The 19169-nt window shown below is 43.9% G+C and overlaps 1 protein-coding gene and 1 long non-coding RNA gene across 5 annotated transcripts in view; one reads left to right on the top strand and one right to left on the bottom strand.

Annotated features, from left to right (window-relative positions):
* skap2 (src kinase associated phosphoprotein 2) overlaps positions 1–10289 on the bottom strand; it is a 19674-nt gene extending 9385 nt beyond the window's left edge. The window contains exons 1-9 of one of the 3 annotated variants that reach the window (XM_020472427.2): positions 9792–10289; positions 9178–9283; positions 9005–9030; positions 7501–7602; positions 5082–5162; positions 4810–4893; positions 3861–3985; positions 2862–2925; positions 2364–2471 (exon numbers count right to left, since the gene is read on the bottom strand). In XM_020472427.2, the coding sequence (XP_020328016.2) occupies positions 2364–2471; positions 2862–2925; positions 3861–3985; positions 4810–4893; positions 5082–5162; positions 7501–7602; positions 9005–9030; positions 9178–9283; positions 9792–9831 (736 nt within the window). In that variant the 5' untranslated portion in view covers positions 9832–10289. The remainder of the gene's footprint in view (positions 1–2363; positions 2472–2861; positions 2926–3860; positions 3986–4809; positions 4894–5081; positions 5163–7500; positions 7603–9004; positions 9031–9177; positions 9284–9791) is intronic. The other 2 variants (XM_031811729.1, XM_031811728.1) reach the window with 2 other exon arrangements.
* Positions 10178–19169, top strand: LOC116359236 (uncharacterized). Of its 2 annotated transcripts, none has more exons than XR_004206615.1 (3): positions 10178–10356; positions 13661–13791; positions 13879–19169. It is a non-coding gene; the product is annotated as an uncharacterized LOC116359236 (long non-coding RNA). The 2 variants fall into 2 exon arrangements; XR_004206616.1 differs by having other exon boundaries at positions 10210–10345.

Here is a 19169-nt window from a genome sequence, read left to right as displayed (position 1 = left end):
AGTAATGCAAAGCCTCAGCTAGTCAGCCACACCTGTTGTTTAACATGCTTGTAACATAGAAGTTACACAAGCTGCAAGAGCAAGGCTGTGTCCCAAATGACACCCAATTCCCTTTATAGTGCACTACTTTTGACAGAGTGTGTATGTACACACACACACACACACACACACACAAAAGTTTGGCATCACTTAGAAATGTCCTTGTTTTTTCCCATTAAAATAACATCAAATTGATCAGAAATACAGTGTAGACATTGTTAATGTTGTAAATGACTATTGTAGCTGGAAACGGATGATTTTTTATGTAATATCTACATAGGCCCATTATCATCAACCATCACTCCTGTGTTCCAATGGCACGTTGTGTTAGCTAATCCATGTTTATCATTTTAAAAGGCTAATTGATCATTAGAAAACCCTTTTGCAATTTTGTTAGCACAGCTGAAAACTGTTGTTCTGATTAAAGAAGCAATAAAACTGGCCTTCTTTAGACTAGTTGAGTATCTGGAGCATCAGCATTTGTGGGTTCGATTACAGGCTCAAAGTGTCCAGAAACAAATAACTTTCTTCTGAAACTCATCAGTCTATTCTTGTTCTGAGAAATGAAGGCTATTCCATGTGAGAAATTGCCAGGAACTGAAGATCTCATACAATGCTGTGTACTACTCCCTTCACAGAACAGCACAAACTGTCTCTAACCAGAATAGAAAGAGGAGTGTGAGGCCCTGGTGCACAACTGAGCAAGAGGACAAGTACATTAGTGTGTCTAGTTTGAGAAACAGACGCCTCACAAGTCCTCAACTGGCAGCTTCATTAAATAGTACCCGCAAAACACCAGTCTCAACGTCAACAGTGAAGAGGCGACTCTGGGATGCTGGCCTTCTAGGCAGTTGCAAAGAAAAATCCATATCTCAGACTGGCCAATAAAAAGAAAAGATTAAGATGGGCAAAAGAACACAGACACTGGACTGAGGAACTCTGCCTAGAAGGCCAGCATCCCGGAGTCGCCTCTTCACTGTTGACATTGAGACTGGTGTCAATGCCATTGGAACACAGGAGTGATGGTTGCTGATAATGGGCCTATGTAGATATTCATCATTGTGCCATTGGAACACAGGAGTGATGGTTGCTGATAATGGGCCTATGTAGATATTCATCATTGTGCCATTGGAACACAGGAGTGATGGTTGCTGATAATGGGCCTATGTAGATATTCATCATTGTGCCATTGGAACACAGGAGTGATGGTTGCTGATAATGGGCCTATGTAGATATTCATCATTGTGCCATTGGAACACAGGAGTGATGGTTGCTGATAATGGGCCTCTGTAGATATTCATCATTGTGCCATTGGAACACAGGAGTGATGGTTGCTGATAATGGGCCTATGTAGATATTCATCATTGTGCCATTGGAACACAGGAGTGATGGTTGCTGATAATGGGCCTATGTAGATATTCATCATTGTGCCATTGGAACACAGGAGTGATGGTTGCTGATAATGGGCCTATGTAGATATTCATCATTGTGCCATTGGAACACAGGAGTGATGGTTGCTGATAATGGGCCTATGTAGATATTCATCATTGTGCCATTGGAACACAGGAGTGATGGTTGCTGATAATGGGCCTATGTAGATATTCATCATTGTGCCATTGGAACACAGGAGTGATGGTTGCTGATAATGGGCCTCTGTAGATATTCATCATTGTGCCATTGGAACACAGGAGTGATGGTTGCTGATAATGGGCCTCTGTAGATATTCTATTTTTAGATTATTATTTTATTTAAATCAGCTGTTTCCAGCTACAATAGTAATTTACAACGTTAACATGTCTACACTGTATTTCTGGTCAATTTGATGTTATTTTAATGGACACTTTTTTTACATTTCCTTTTTAAAACAGGACATTTCTAAGTGACCCCAAACTTTTGAACGGTTGTGTGTGTGAGTGAAGTAAACAGTAGTTAGTATTTACACCTCAATTCATTCACAGCTATGTGTTTATGTTAACGAGAGCGAGCAGAGAGAGGAGAGATGCACCGTCAACATTGCACCACCCTGCCTGAGTCCCAAATGGCCTGCTATTCCCTTTATGGGGCACTACTTTTTCCATTCGGGTCCATTGGCCTCTGGTCAAGAGTAGTGCACTAGAAAGGGAAAAGGGTACCATTTGGGTCTCCTCCCCACATCTATCCCATAATAAGGATAGTAGTAATAACATGACAGAGCCAGAGCATAGAGGATGTGTCAATCAGGAAGCATCCAATCAAACAGTCCTCTAGAGGAACAGGATTCTTGGTTACATTCTCTGACAGAGTACACAGTGTGTGTGTATGTGTGCGAGAGAGAAATGGCAGACCTGGGAGTTCTTCGTAGATGTCATCGTCAATAGGCGCAGCCTCGACAGCGCCAATGTCATCGTACGTCTCTTGATCCTCCTCGTCCAATGGAATGATCCCTGACATGTCTGCAAACACACACAGCCACCCACACACACACACACACACAGCCACCCACCCACCCACACACACACACACACACAGCCACCCACACACACACACACAGCCACCCACACACACACACACACAGCCACCCACACACACACACACACACACACACACAGCCACCCACACACACAGCCACCCACCCACACACACAGCCACCCACACACACAGCCACCCACACACACAGCCACCCACACACACAGCCACACACACAGCCACCCACACACACCCACACAGCCTCAGATTAAATAAGGGAATTAGTCTATACTGGTTACTATTAAAATATTCATAAAATACTTGACATGAAAAGTACATTGGATAAAATATGAGGTCTAATGGTGAGTATTACAAACCTCTCAACACAAAATCTATCTGCTCCACCCATTCCTCTGCCTCTTTCTGAGATGACGCACAGAACTGAGAGAGCAGGAGAGAGAGAGAGAGAGACAGAGACAGAGAGAGACAGAAGAAAATGACAGTCAGTAGTTGCACCTAAATTAATTAACATAAACAAATATCACTGTATTTATGCATTAGCTAAACTTTCCTCAAGGACGGAAAAAACTAGCTAAGAAACCTGAATATGTATGTGAGAAATACTTTACCAGAACTCTAAATGTGTGTGTTTTGCATCATCATTATGATGTGGTCAGTGGCACTTTGCTTCTTGAAAGTCCAATCTTTTGAAAAATTGACTGCTGACATGCAAACCATTTTTGGACTGTATCAACAGCGGACTAATACAAACATTTAAAATATAGTTTGAATGGATTTTCCCTTTAAGGCGTAAATCATAGTTCACAGACACGAGGTAGTCCGGCGTCCCATTGGGACAAAGCTACGTGGCTCTGAGACCATCTGCAGGGGAACACCTCTGAACACCTCTGAACACCTCTGAACACCTCTGAACACCTCTGAACACCTCTGAACACCTCTGAACACCTCTGAACACCTCTGAACACCTCTGAACACCTCTGAACACCTCTCCACAATCCCCAACCAACGTGACTCCTGTTCATTTCAATGTGTTGACAGTTGGAGAAATTGAGCAGAGCTGATCAGAGAACTCAACAAGTATGAAAGGTAAAGGACCAATATTATAGAACACTGCTGTGTGGACGTGTCCACGTTTTGGACTAGGATCGAAGATTAAAGGGACGGTATACCAGACAGATAAATCTTAGTCTTGGACTAAAAATCTATTTCAATGAGATTCTATATATTCTCCAGGACTCGGGTGAATCAGTGTCCGGGAAACCGTCCTATAGTGGTTTCAGAAATGTTACATGGACAGACTGCAATGATTAGCGTATGGTATGGCCCCTAAGTGTCATCAAGAGACGAGCTCTCACCTGATATACTCGCTTGTCAGAGGAAGAAATTTCAAAGCAGCAATCTTTCTTCGAATCTTTTCGCAGGGTGTTATTCATCTTGACACTGTAGCCATCAATTGCAAACTCGCCCTTCTGCTGCTTGTCTGTCAGAGGAGAGAGAGAGAGAGAGAGAAACACAACTACAACAACAAGTCATGATTACTAGAGTAACATCACTGTTTGGCTATAAATTCTATATATTCAATAAAAATACAAAAAACTATGAAAAGATCAAATATACATTCCCAAACACCTCAAACTACAGTTGTCTGGGAAGTCATGAATGTTGAATACCTTTCTCACTACCGTAGTAGTAGAATGTCTGGTTGAATACCTTTCTCACTACCGTAGTAGTAGAATGTCTGGTTGAATACCTTTCTCACTACCGTAGTAGTAGAATGTCTGGTTGAATACCTTTCTCACTACCGTAGTAGTAGAATGTCTGGTTGAATACCTTTCTCACTACCGTAGTAGTAGAATGTCTGGTTGAGTACCTTTCTCACTGCCATAGTAGTAGAATGTGTGGTTGAATACCTTTCTCACTTCCGTAGTAGTAGAATGTGTGGTTGAATACCTTTCTCACTGCCGTAGTAGTAGAATGTCTGGTTGAATACCTTTCTCACTACCGTAGTAGTAGAATGTCTGGTTGAATACCTTTCTCACTACCGTAGTAGTAGAATGTCTGGTTGAATACCTTTCTCACTACCGTAGTAGTAGAATGTCTGATTGAATACCTTTCTCACTACCGTAGTAGTAGAATGTCTGGTTGAGTACCTTTATCACTGCCGTAGTATGTGTGGTTGAGTACCTTTCTCACTACCGTAGTAGTAGTATGTGTGGTTGAGTACCTTTATCACTGCCGTAGTAGTAGAATGTGTGGTTGAGCACCTTTATCACTGCCGTAGTAGTAGAATGTGTGGTTGAGTACCTTTATCACTGCCGTAGTAGTAGAATGTCTGGTTGCTCAAAGCGCACCATCTCTTCTGCCACTCTGTGCCAAAGAAGCTGTGATCTGTGGAAGACAGTGGGAACATCACCATCAACAGAGTCATACAATCCAGAATCTGGAGACTCATAAACAGTGTTGTTTCCCCAAATGTCCCAGAGTGTTGTGTATGTTAGTAAAGACACCAATGTCATATATATAACCAATATATGTTTATATATTTTAATATATGCATGTCAATGGAAGAACCCCACCCTTCCTGCGTTTCTCCAGGTGTCCGGCCTTGAAGACAGACTGGAGGTCCTGAGCCGCCACGGCTAGAGACTGCTGAGCACCTATAGGCAGAGAGACAACGATGCAAGTCTATCAGCCTTCTAGCAACCTTCTTTACGTTCTCATCATTTAGATCAATGACTATGGCTAAGCTGATTGGACAACTGTTACTTTGGGAAAAACAGGAAATAGTACAGTTTTGCTTTGTCTTTTCTTGCTCCCAAAAACCAAGACGACCTACTACACAGTCCCAGACTCTAATGAATCTCACAGTGAAAATGCACCCGTACAATGTTCAAAAAGAGGGTAACAGACATCTTTGCTTATTTGGTTTGTCATCAATTGGGTCGATATAGAAGTTAAGCATCTCTTAGTGCAGAAGAGAACAATATTTTGCAGCCAACTAGTGCAACTTCAATGCAAATGTTCAACTCTCTGTGTCAAAGTTGCTCCGAGTGAAAGAGGGGCCATAAAACTGGCAGCTGTTTAAAGGCCAATAAAACCCAGACCCCTTACCCTTTCACAAGGTTTATCTTGATACTCTATTAACCAAAACCAAATACACAAACGCTGTGTAGGTTACTGTTATGGGAGAAAGACTACTGTATACTGTAGACTACTGTATACTGTAGACTACTGTATACTACTGCATGCCTTTTCTTGGACTGTAGTAGAAATGTAAAGTGGTAACTGTAAACCTCTTGACTGCCACTCTGCGAGGTTCCAGGATGTGAGTAATAAACTATGCTCTCTCTGTCATGAGGGGCCAACCCACAGCTGTGCCCTTCAAATTGCTTCCAAAGTCAGTTGCCAAGTTACAACTGGAATGTCAGTGGTCTCACAATCTCCTCCACTTCAGCTTTCTCTCTCGCTCACACACAGACTTGGTGAGAGAGAGATAACCACAAACACTACATGGACAAAAGTATGTAGACACCTGCTCATCAAACATCTCATTCCAAAAACATGGCATTCATATGGAGTTGGCCCCCCTTTGACTGCTATACCAGCCTCCACTCTTCTGGGAAGGCTTACCACTAGATGTTGGAACATTGCTGCAGGGACTTGCTTCCATTCAGCCACAAGAACATTAGTGAGGTCGGGCACTGATGTTGAACAATTAGCCTGGCTCGCATTCGGTGTTCCAATTCATCCCAAAGGTGTTCGATGAGCTTGAGGTCAGGGCTCTGTGCAGGCCAGCCAAGTTCTTCCACACAGATCTCGACAAACCATTTCTGTATGGACCTCACTTTGTGCACGGGGGCATTGTCATGCTGCAACAGGAAAGGGTCTCCCAAAACTGTTGCTACAAAGTTGGAAGCACAGAAATGTCTAGAATGTCTCAACCAGCTTCATGAGGTAGTCACCTGGAATGCATTTCAACAAGTGCTCAGCATGTGTGTGAACTCCACCAAGTTTGTTGGAAAAGCATTCCAGGTGAAGCTGGTTGAGAGAATGCCAAGAGTGTGCAAAGCTGTAATCAAGGCAAAGGGTGGCTACTTTGAAGAATCTCAAATATATTTTGATTTGTTTAAAACTTTTTGGTTACTACATGATTCTATGCGTGTTATTTCATAGTTTAGATGTCTTCACTATTATTTTATAATGTAGAAAATAGTACAAATAAAGGAAAACCCTTGAATGAGTAGCTGTGTCCAAACTTTTGACTGGTACAGTATGTATGTAAGTTTGTAGATTGTATCAGTATGGGTCCATTCCATATCAATTAAATTCAGTCAATTCAAGATATAAACTGAAATTCTAGCTCATTACAATTGTTTTCTTACAGAGAAGCATGAATTGGAATTTTAATTATTTGAATCCAACTCTGGTCTACGCCCTCGTGCTAACCCTGGTCTAAAGCCCTCGTGCTGACCCTGGTCTAAAGCCCTCGTGCTGACCCTGGTCTAAAGCCCTCGTGCTGACCCTGGTCTAAAGCCCTCGTGCTGACCCTGGTCTAAAGCCCTCGTGCTGACCCTGGTCTAAAGCCCTCGTGCTGACCCTGGTCTAAAGCCCTCGTGCTGACCCTGGTCTAAAGCCCTCGTGCTGACCCTGGTCTAAAGCCCTCGTGCTGACCCTGGTCTAAAGCCCTCGTGCTGACCCTGGTCTAAAGCCCTCGTGCTGACCCTGGTCTAAAGCCCTCGTGCTGACCCTGGTCTAAAGCCCTCGTGCTGACCCTGGTCTAAAGCCCTCGTGCTGACCCTGGTCTACACCCTCGTGCTGACCCTGGTCTACACCCTCGTGTTAACCCTGGTCTACACCCTCGTGTTAACCCTGGTATAAACCCTCGTGTTAACCCTGGTATAAACCCTTGTGTTAACCCTGGTATAAACCCTCGTGTTAACCCTGGTATAAACCCTCGTGTTAACCCTAGTACACACCCAAGTGTTTGTGACGTACCTTCACAGGTCTCATCCTCCTTATCTGTGCGTTCTGAATGCAGTGACCCTCCATCATTGTTGCTGTCCTCCACTTCATCCTCTTCCGAGTCCTCTGCATCTCCTGGTTCAAAACGGTAGTTGATGTATTACAGTAAGACCCATGCATGTCGCAAATGGACAACTATTCTCTACAAACACTCAAACTGGACACTTTTATCTCAATCTCTTCATTCAAAGACTCAACCATGGACACTCTTACTGACAGTTGTGGCTGCTTTGTGTGATGTATTATTGTCTCTACCTTCTTGCCCTTAATGCTAATGTTTGTAACCCTGTTTTGTGCTTCTACCATGTTGTTGTTATGTTGTGTTGCTACCATGTTGTTGTTATTTTGCTACCATGTTGTGTTGCAACCATGCTGTGTTGCTACCATGTTGTTGTTATGTTGCTACCATGTTGTTATGTTGTGTTGCTACCATGCTGTGTTGCTACCATATTGTTGTTATGTTGTGTTGCTACCATGCTGTGTTGCTACCATGTTGTTGTTATGTTGTGTTGCTACCATGCTGTGTTGCTACCATGTTGTTGTTATGTTGTGTTGCTACCATGCTGTGTTGCTACCATGTTGTTGTTATGTTGTGTTGCTACCATATTGTTGTTATGTTGTGTTGCTACCATGCTGTGTTGCTACCATGTTGTTGTTATGTTGTGTTGCTACCATATTGTTGTTATGTTGTGTTGCTACCATGCTGTGTTGCTACCATATTGTTGTTATGTTGTGTTGCTATCATGCTGTGTTGTCATGTAATTGCTGCCTTGCTATGTTGTTGTCTTAAGTCTCTCTTTATGTCGTGTTGTGTTGTCTCTCGTCGTGATGTGTGTTTTGTCCTATATGTATATCTTATTTATTTTACATGTTTAATCCCAGCCCCCGTCCCTGCAGGAGGCCTTTTGCCTTCTGGTAGGCCGTCATTGTAAATAAGAATTTGTTCTTAACTTACTTGCCTAGTTAAATAACGGTTACATAAATACAATTAAAATATAGAGCACTACATTTGACCAGGGCCCATAGGAGGGGAGGGGGGAGGGGAGGAGGGGGGAGGGGGGTAATCATCTGTGGAACATTCCAACTGGAATCCGCTCCAAAACCTTCATAAATATCAAAGTTGCCAACAAACAACACATACAAAGTTGTATAGAGGCAGAATAAGATACCGGGTAGGAATGGGCTATTTCAATAAGTTTTTCACTCACCACGTTTATTCTGAAAAATGTCTGTCCTCACTCTGGTAGCCTATGGACAAACATTAAGAATAAGCTACGTGGTGAGTTGATGCCTATTCGGCAGCTAGTTAGCGAGGTGACTTGATCATGTTACTTTGTATACGTTGTTTGTTGGCAACCTTATACTTACAAAGTTTTTGGAACAGATTTCTGTTGGAACGTTCCACAAATTATACCCACCCGGAGTAAGGTGCCTTTTTTTAACACATCGACATCAAGCACACTGAGTAAAAACATACGATTCTCGTTGAACTCTTGAGGGTATCTGTAAGACACAAGAAGGAATAAGGAAATGATATATCGCCATAGTACAACTGCAAAACAGCTATAGACAGAGTTATATTATTTAACTAACGAGCTGTTGCAAAACCACAAAGTGTTTATAATAGGTCCTGCTGGAGTCTAAACATACCCAGATTTGACCTCTTTGATCCGCTTTATGAAGGCTTCTCTTTTCTCCTTTGCCTTCTTACTCAAATTCTCTCCTTTCAGACCATCGAAGAGGAAATCTTCAAGATCTTAAAATGGGAAGAAATAAGAAGGCAAAGTTTCAGGTCATGTGATCACAATAATCAACCAGAATCATGCAGCCCATTCCCAAATATTTAATAGAGTTCACAACTATACTCTAAATATTAAAAAAGAATTCCCCGTTTTTAGGATACATTTCTAATTTTTACACATGAAAATAGTGTCCTTTTTTGTTTTGGTATAATTGCTTTGGAGCGATAACCAAACAGTTCGGATGCAAACGTGCGTACAATAGGTTGCCTGCCTACTCATTTCAATACTGCCAACTAATAAAGGAATCATATTAGTTACAACTCAATGGTGCACCTGTTTGTTTGTGGCAATCGTCTCTATGGTGGGAAGAACTCTATCATCCATATTGCAGTGAGACAGACACTTACTTCCTCTTTTTCAAAACAGTTACAAAATATTTCTGGAAAACTTTACGTTGGACAACGATAGGATAGAAATCCATTACACGAACACGTCGATTAATAATATATATCATATAAATACCTGAAATAAGCGTCGTTAACTCCTCCGGAATTGACCGCATAGCTTTACAAAGTCAAAAATGCAGCCAGGGTAGACTGAGAAACTCAGTTAATACGGAAGCTCTGGTGGGCTGAGAGATACGGAAGTTACGGTATAAATTCACTAATCAAATACAATGACCACTGGCTACAGTGCAGTGACACTATTCAAATATAGTCCGCGGACCGTATCCTTCCTTTCTTGATGCACCTGCACCACCATCGCGTTTAACCTGCCCGCGCGGTACCTGCACGCACGCCCAATAGTATTTCATAGAATGCGTTTTTTCACACTGAACAAAAATATAAACGCAAACATGGATCACTCCATTGGATCACTCCAATATATTGGTATCACCTCGCGGCGGAGGGATACATCCGAGGTGAGGATTTACACATTTACTCCGGTGTATACCTGTGTCAAGGCGGACACCAGCCTTGACACAGGTGTACACACAGACGACACAGACGTTCTCTTTCATTTTTCTCGGCGGATGTCCGTATGGGTTGATGTACAAACTTTCTGAAGTTCGCTTGGTAAGTCACTGGTAAGTGTAATAGCTTGCGTGGAAGTATACTCACTGGCTGTTTGCAGCCTGGAGCAGCTGGCCACGTGGCCAGAACCCTCTTCAGTGCTCTACTCGCTGCGTGTGGTTGATCTGTATCTTCCGCCCGTGGTTTGTCTTGCTTATGTTTAGTTAGAGTTCCGCTATGACCCAGTGTGCATCCATTAATATATTGGTGGCTCTTGCTGCCACAGACTGTATTTACCTTACACATGTTGCCGACTGGCTTGTTCTGTGTGTGTTGTGAATTGCTTTAATTACCCTGCCGGTATTGTGGTGGGAGTATTGTGGTGGGCTTCAACTATGTAGAGACATTAACTTTGGAGTTCCTTAACAGAGTTACTCCATATGGTGCTTTTTGTTTTCTGCTTGTAATATCGCAGTTGGTGTAAAAACAAAACAACCCATAAATCAAATCCATTACCTGGTTGCTGTTTCTTTTTTGTCTGTCTGTTTTTCCCAAACGGGTCTTCCCTGTTTTCTGCAGAGGTACTGGGTAATTTATCCCTCTCCATGTTCCTATTCCTCCAGGCGGGTTACGACATAGCTCTCCCAGGGCGTCGGACCCCTGCTCCGTGGCCCTGTTAGCTTGGCTGAGCTTATGGCTTCCCTTTGTGACAGGTGTGATGGTGGCATCCCCCTTGGTGATCTGCATACCTCGTATGCACTGCCTGGGTTTGAGCCACACGGAGAGGGTGGTGAAGCGCCCTACTGGATGCCTGTTTTGTGTGGTGTTCTCAGTGTGCCTGGTGTGATTGGGGGCCATGCGCGAGTGGGTCGGCCAGGCTGAGGCGGGCTCCTTCCTCAGGAGTGGTGTGCCAGCGAGCCGTTAGTCCCTCTACTAGGCCCAGTACCCCTCCCAGGAAGTGTGGCCAGAGCCAGGCAGAGCCCATCTGCTGCCAGTCCTGGACGGGGGCAGAGTCAGACCGCTAGGACCACCTTGAACGGAGGGCGCATGCCCTGCGTCAGGAGGTTGATGGCTTCGATGGCAATGACAGCTGTTCCCTGTTGTCCAGTGATAGGCTGTTCCTGGTGCCACCGACGCTACGGGCCTGACAGGCCATCAGAAGCCGGCAGTGGGGTTTCATTGCCCCCAGCGACTAGAGGCTATGAGGGGCCTACTCACTCGGGTAGCCACTACACTGGACATCAAACTGGTGGACAGTGATCACTCAATCTGTCCCCATCTCTGCTGAGTTCTGTGAGGCCTTGCAGGAGCGCTGGGCCTGTGCCATGGTGGACTGAGGTCAGGGTGGACTGAGGTCCTACCGCCTCCATTTTATGGCACGGGACCTCCTCTGGGGTCAGGGACGTCTAGCATCTCTACTCGCAGAGCACTTACCTGGCATCCTGAATGTGGCAGCGAATATGCTCTTGAGGGAGGGCGCCTACACTGGAGCCTACACCCCCCCCAGGTGGTGCAGCACCTGTGGGACAAGTTGGGAGGGTGCAGTTGGACCTGTTTGTCTACCTGGACAATATACACTGCCCTCTGTGGTACTCCATGTCATCGCCACCAGGGCCTCTGGCTTGTATGCTCTGGCTCATGATTGGCCAGGGCTGGCGCTTTAGGCATTCCCCCCTTTTTCCCTGATCCAGGTTGTGCTGGACAGGCCAGGATGGCAGCGCATCGTCTGCTTCTGGTGGCCCCATAGTAGCGCAGATGACCCTGGTTCAGCCTTCTCCTGTTCCTGTTGTCTGGGACACCTTGGCAACTTCCCCTGAGACCGGACCTGCTGTCTCAGGCCGGGGGAACTCTGTGGCTTCCAAGGCCGCACCACCTCCGCACCAATGGTCCATGTTGGGACTACAGGATAATGAAAACCATGCAGCGCACAAGGGCACCGGCTACAACCGCGGCATACCAGTTGCGCTGGCAGTTCTGCTCTTGGTGCACTGGTATTGAGATTGTGTGCCCGAGTCATGCGGGGTGCAGTATGTCCTCGAATACCTGCAGTCTCGCTTGGATGAGGGCTTGGCATCCTCTACACTGGGAGGGTATTTGGCTGCTATATCTGCCTGCCATGTGGGGTGGATGGACAGGCCAGTGGGGTGCCATCCCTTGGTCTCCAGGTTTATGAAGGGGGTTTGCCTGCGTCCAGCTAGGACCTGCTCAATGGCAAGCTGCGATCGTGGACACGATTACAACAGGATTCCTCTTGCACCTTTGCTAGGTACTATCGGATAAATGTGGCACCTCCCTCTGTGGTTGGTTCAGTGGTCCTGGGCATCACCTCCACATCGACGGCCGCTGCGTCTCGGTCCCCTGCTGGGACTTCACCGCTGGCTGACCAGGTCCCTCTAGCACCGACTAAATCTGATGCGGGTATACCAATATATTGGAGTGATCCATATAGCTCACCTAACCGTGGTTACAAACGTGGTAGATAAGAGAATGATGTTCTCTAGATACATAACCCAATTTAATTATATTACTCTGTCTGCAAACCAGAATGTGTAAGATCCTGGTCGAATGAAACTGACTGAGGCCCAGCTAAATAGTCAAGGGTTTATTCACAGAACGTTCTAAAGTCAAGAATACAAAGCAATTCATTTTATACTGACTTCTCACGCCCACACATGCACACACATATACACACACACACGTCCTGCTACACACACTGTCTGTCTCACTACCCAGCCGACAGCGATAGTGACCTTGTCCTTGAGACGTACTCCCCGTTCTCTCCCAAATCTCTAGTCGGGTCGGCACCAAGCTCAGACAGTCTGTGTTTAAAATACCATAAAGACATTGTTTTACCCTAATTCTGACTAGGACTACACATTTATTGATTATGATTTTATACATTCTAATCAATTCCACACAATTATATGTTTCAAGGCGGAATATTCTAATCATTCAATTAACAGACAATTCTCACCTATCACATACGTAACCTTCATTCCCATGTTTCATGAGCTGAAATGAAAGAACCCTGACATGTTCCATATGCACAAAAAGCTTATTTCTCTAAAATGTTGTGCACAAATTTGTTTACATCCCTGATAATTACAATTTCTCCTTTGCCAAGATAATCCATCCACCTGACGTGTGGCATATCAAGAAGCTGATTAAACAGCATGATCATTACACAGGTGCATCTTGTGCTCGGGACAATAAAAGGCCACTCTAAAATGTGCAGTTTTGTTACACAATGCTATAGATGTCAAGTTTTGAGGAAGCGTGCAATTGGAATGCTGACTGTAGGAATGTTCACTAGAGCTGTTGCCAGAGAATGTAATGTTAATTTCTCTATCATAAACCGCCTCCAATGTCGTTTGACAGGATTTGGCGGTACGTCCAACCAGCCTCACAACCGCAGACTACGTGTAACCACACCAACCTAGGACCTCCACATCCAGCTTCTTCACCTGCGGGATCGTCTGAGACCAGCTCCCTGGACAGCTGATGAAACTGTGGGTTTGCACAACCGGAGAATTTCTGCACAAACTGTCAGAAGCTGTCTCAGGGAAGCTAATCTGAATGCTTGTCTTCCTCACCAGGGTCTTGACCTGACTGCAGTTCGCCGTCCTAACTGACTTCAGTGAGCAAATGCTCACCTTCGATGGCCACTGGGACGCTGGAGAAGTGTGCTCTTCAGGGATGATTCCCGGTTTCAGCTGGGCAGATGGCAGACAGCGTGTATGGCGTCGTGTGGGCGAGTGATTTGCTGATCTTGTTGTGAACAGAGTGCCCCATGGTGCCGGTGGGGTTATGGTATGGGCAGGCATAAGCCACGGACCATGAAAAACAATTGCATTTTATCAATGGCAATTTGAATGCACAGAGGTGCTGTGAAAAGATCCTGAGGCCCATTGCCCTGTTATTCATCCGCCTACATCACTTTGTTTCAACATGATAATGCACGGACCCATTTCGCAAGGATCTGTACACAATTCCTGGAAGCTGTAAATGTCCCAGTTATTCTATGGCCTGCATATTCACCAGACATATCACCCATTTTGAAAATGTTTGTGATGCTCTGGATCAATGTGTATGACAGCGTGTTCCAGATCCTGCCAACATCCAGCAACTTCGCACAGCCATTGAAGAGGAGTGGGACAACATTCCACAGGCCACAATCAACAGCCTGAACAACTATATGCGAAGGAGATGTCGCCCTGCATGAGGCAAATGCTGGTCACACCAGATACTGACTGGTTTTCTGATCCACACCCAATACCTATTTATTTAAGGTATCTGTGACCAACAGATGCATATCTGTATTCCCAGTCATGTGAAATCCATAGATGAGGGCCTAATGAATTTATTTCAATTGACTGATTTCCTTATATGAACTGTAACTCAGTAACATCTTTTAAACTGTTCCATGTTGCATTTTATATTTTTGTTCAGTGTAGTTTAGTTGCCTCCCTCTCTGGTTTATTTACATCACGCCAGTTTTAAGCAACAATTGTGAGTTATGGTAGGCAACCTATAACGTACAGATGATTTCTATGTTCAGATCTTAAATGTAATGTGGTATTTGTAGTAAACACAGACAGCAAATGGCAGTTTATTGAATCAGACTTGATCTCTTCCAATCAGGAGCATAGGCGCTAGAGCTGCTCTGAGTGTTGCTGAACAACAGATCTGTGGTGGCAGATCGTACCACACGTCAATGAATCCTACATATTACAGCTTCATAGATAATATCTCCCTCCCAAATGGCACCCTAGTCCTTCTATAGTGCACTACTTTTTACTGGGACCCTATGGTTCCTTTGACTGGGGCCTAAAGTAGTGCACTATATAGGGAATAGGGTGCCATTTGGGATGAAGCACATGTGTGTGATAAGAATTCCTTGGATGGATGCCTGGTTTGTGCCAATGTAAACTGTTATTATGCAAGCACAGAGCCCTCTAAGAAAAAACAACTTCTACTCCTTTTGTGTGTTTAGGAAAGAGACCTGGGCATCATCAGTCAGTGTCAGTCTGTTGGGGAGGTTTGGGGCCATGGCAGGGTTGAGTGTCATTCAACTACCAGACACTGCACTAAACCCACATGTTTTATGAGGGATCTCAGACTCAACTGGGTGTTAATTTCTCTGTCCTGTCCTAGCCTGGTATATCAAAATGTATTGTCCAATCAATTCCATGTACAGTACTGTCTGTCATCCATTGTGAATCAGTCGGGAGTTTGTGCTACATCTCAACGTGCCCTGTGTGTGTTACGTCTCAACTTGCCCTATGTGGGAGACAGTTGGGGCATGATGACGACGCTACAATACATGTTCAGGGAAGCATGGTACTCCTGTCCTCCTCTGCTGTCTTGTCTGTCTCTAAAACAACAGCCTATACCCCTGTATCTCCTGTACTGTAGCCTACACAGCAGGGGTTATTGTCACCATTCTATGAAGCTTGTTTATAACCTTGTGTCAAACAGTGCCACCCAATTATTGTTAAAGGCCTTTGAGCGAGGCAGAGCTTTCAGACAGTTTATAAAGTGAGACAGGCAGTGATGACTGAACCTATCCAGCTGTCACCCCACCTTTTTTGGCTGCTTCTGAAATGCCACCCTATTCCGTATGTAGTGAACTACTTTTGACCAGAGCCCTAGGAAACCTCCCCTTTTCTTTTCTTGTCTCGGGAGCAGTCCGACTCAGGATGGGTATGGGAGAGTGGCTGTCTCTGACCTCTGACATCTATAGGGTCGCAAAGTTCCAGCAACTTTCCCAAAATTCCAAAGTTTTCCAGTAATTGTGGTTTTAGGATTTTCCTTTCTGATTTTGGGAATCTACCAATCATGATTTCTGGAAAACCTGGGAACTTTTTGGAAAGTTCATGGAATTTTGTGACCCTACCAGGACCTCTGGGATTGACAGAGCCTAAATCCTGAGACGAGTAATACAAGTTCTTATTTACAATGACGGGCTACCCCGGCCAAAACCTAACCAGGACAACGCTGGACCAGTTGTGCACCGCCCTATGGGACTCCCAATCACGGCCGGTTGTGATACAGCCTGTAATCGAACCAAGGTCTGTAGTGCCACATTTAGCACTGAGATGCAGTACCTTTGACCGCTGTGCCACTCAGGAGCCCAAAATAATGAATGGAGAGGGGCATCTGATTAAGTCAGCACTCCTACTCTGAGATACTGTGAATACGGGCCCTGCTAAACAATAGGACTCAGTCTCATTACTCACCATTCACAATATCCTTTTTAATGTAAGAATGTACCAATATTCAAACCTCCTCCTTTCCTGTTGACCTTTAACTGAGCAGCAGATAGGACCACACTGTTGACCCCCAGCTGACCTGCCAGGGGTTCCGTCCTGTGTGGTGAGGGAGATGAGAGGTGGCCTGACCTTTGACCTTTCCAGGGAGAGAGCTGAACGGTGTCGGATCTCCTCTCCCACAATGCACCGCAATCGCTGCTCACTGTGTTTTTCATCTGGTTTCAGGTCCTGAATTAGGTCAGTTACCAATGTTTTACCTTCTGACATTGGCTGATTGGCACCAGAGAAGGTATGTATGTATGTATGTATGTATGTAAACAACAGCGTTTTGGTGAAAAGACGATACTTAAATTTGGATGCAAAATGGAGGACAAAAAGTAAATGGCAGGGCTGCGGACAGCTTGCAGGTAGCCCTACATCAGCCCTGGGTTCATAGACTATTCGTGTTTTTTCAAACACTTTGAGCCTATACTGGCAGTGAGTGTTCGATGAGAAAGGTTTACACTTCTGGGACTATACCATTGGTTCCATTGAGCCAGAGAAGCACTTTGAAAGAAAAACAAATACTACCTGAACCCAGGTCCATCTACAATGTTGTTACTACAGTTATTACTGTGCAGGTACATGGGCATGAGGGCAACTTGAAGGTAAAGTGAGTTGGGTCTTGATCCAAGCTCTGTTGATTGTTCCTCAGACTGACTTTCATTGGCCCTGCAGGGGCATTGGGCTGAGGTGTTACATTTACAGTTTGTTTCAAGTCAAAAGCAAAGCTTGAAAGTGACTGACTGCCTCCTCGGCTTACGGGGATTAACCTACTCCGGTGGTGTTTTGAAACGGCTCAGGATTGTTTTACCATTTAACTTCAAATCTCTCCTGTCACAACTCACACAATGATAGTTCACCACCTGTGTCCCCCTTCAGTGTTGTGGACAAACTAATCATGGAGTTGTGGACAGACGGGACTGGGGTACAGTAGTACATCACAGTGGAGTTGACATGAGCAAAACTATGAATAATCGCATGAGATATTGGGGCCCTGGTAAAAAAAAAACAGTAGTGCACTAGATACACTGTAAACTCATGGAATTTTTACCTGAAATACTTCTAGTAAGTTGTACTCAATATCAATGACTACTCATTATTACTTAATATCGATGTGGTACTGACTCAACTAAATGAGAAGTCACACCAACTAAATATTTGTAAGATATATGATAACAAATGGAGAAAAAAAATGTAATATGTGTGTTTGAATGTACATTCAGTGATTGTGTGTTTGAATGTACATTCAGTGATTGTGTGTTTGAATGTACATTCAGTGATTGTGTGTTTGAATGTACATTCAGTGATTGTGTGTTTGAATGTACATTCAGTGATTGTGTGTTTGAATGTACATTCAGTGATTGTGTGTTTGAATGTACATTCAGTGATTGTGTGTTTGAATGTACATTCAGTGATTGTGTATCTTAACATTTAATAAATCAAAGATAAATAATTGTTTTCTAAACTAGTCCAATCATTGGATTTTTGCACCCCTTACTGAAATTGTTCCAGTTTTAAATGGCTTAGGTTTCCTCCCACTGTTCTTAACCCTGGCAAGTCATTATGAATGTAGGTTACAAGTGGATACATATTTCAACTGTTGGATCGCCTAATGCTGACTAGATTTCAATAGGAATTACACCTCACTTTGCAAGACACAGTATAATGTGCTTTACAGTAAGGGATGCAAAATTCTGATGAATTTCCCAGGTTTTCCAAAAATCCTGGTTGGAAGATTACTGGAAAAATGTAGGGAATTTTACAACCCTACTTGCAGGCCTGATGTGGCCTGTAAAACTGAGTTTCAGGCCACTGTATTAGGCCTTTTGATAGATGTAATGGTTCAATTATAATGTTCCCTTAAGAACACACTTGGTGAATGCCCCCGGACTGAAATTGAACGAATTCTACAACGACGTCTCTGTCACTAACAAATACAGTCATGGGTGGTAACTACAATTCAATCGAAAAGGCGAGGCACACTGAGAAATTCTTGGAGGCGTGGCTTAATGGTGCCGTTAAATTTAAGTATACTTTACTCAAAATACATGCATTTTTATTACTCCTAGGAAGGTAGTACTGCTCACGTCAGCTATTTAAGTTGTTAGGTAATTGTTTCTTCAAAATGTTTGAGTAGCCAGAATGTATCCGGTTTTACAGTGTAGGGAATAGGTTGCCATTTGGGAAAGGAATTAATGCCCTTTTTGGGTGAGATTCAATGGTTTCAACCCAATAAATGTATCATTGTCATAACAGCCAGATAATCTTAGTTATTACTTGTCTACCTTTTGTGAATGTTTGTGACAAGACTACAAGAGCATGATTTGTTGCACTCTTCAGATTAGATTTATAGAGATGATCATTTAATTTCAACTGTTTCATAGACTACAATTGTCGATTTTACTCTCAATAATGAATATGTAGTTTAAAAGGACCTACTATAGATTGTATGGCAGAAGGCTACAGGCTACTAGGCTACATTTATAGACCATCCCCGACCAAATGTATTTTCTTAAACATTTTTCTGTCACATTTGTTCAATATAATCCTACATTAAAGAACGGAATTTTGTC

This window comes from Oncorhynchus kisutch, unplaced genomic scaffold (genome assembly GCF_002021735.2).
Source record: "Oncorhynchus kisutch isolate 150728-3 unplaced genomic scaffold, Okis_V2 Okis02a-Okis13b_hom, whole genome shotgun sequence".
NCBI classification, from domain to species: domain Eukaryota; kingdom Metazoa; phylum Chordata; class Actinopteri; order Salmoniformes; family Salmonidae; genus Oncorhynchus; species Oncorhynchus kisutch.
Note: the sequence above shows the minus strand (reverse complement) of the source record. Positions and strands in the feature narration are given on the sequence as shown.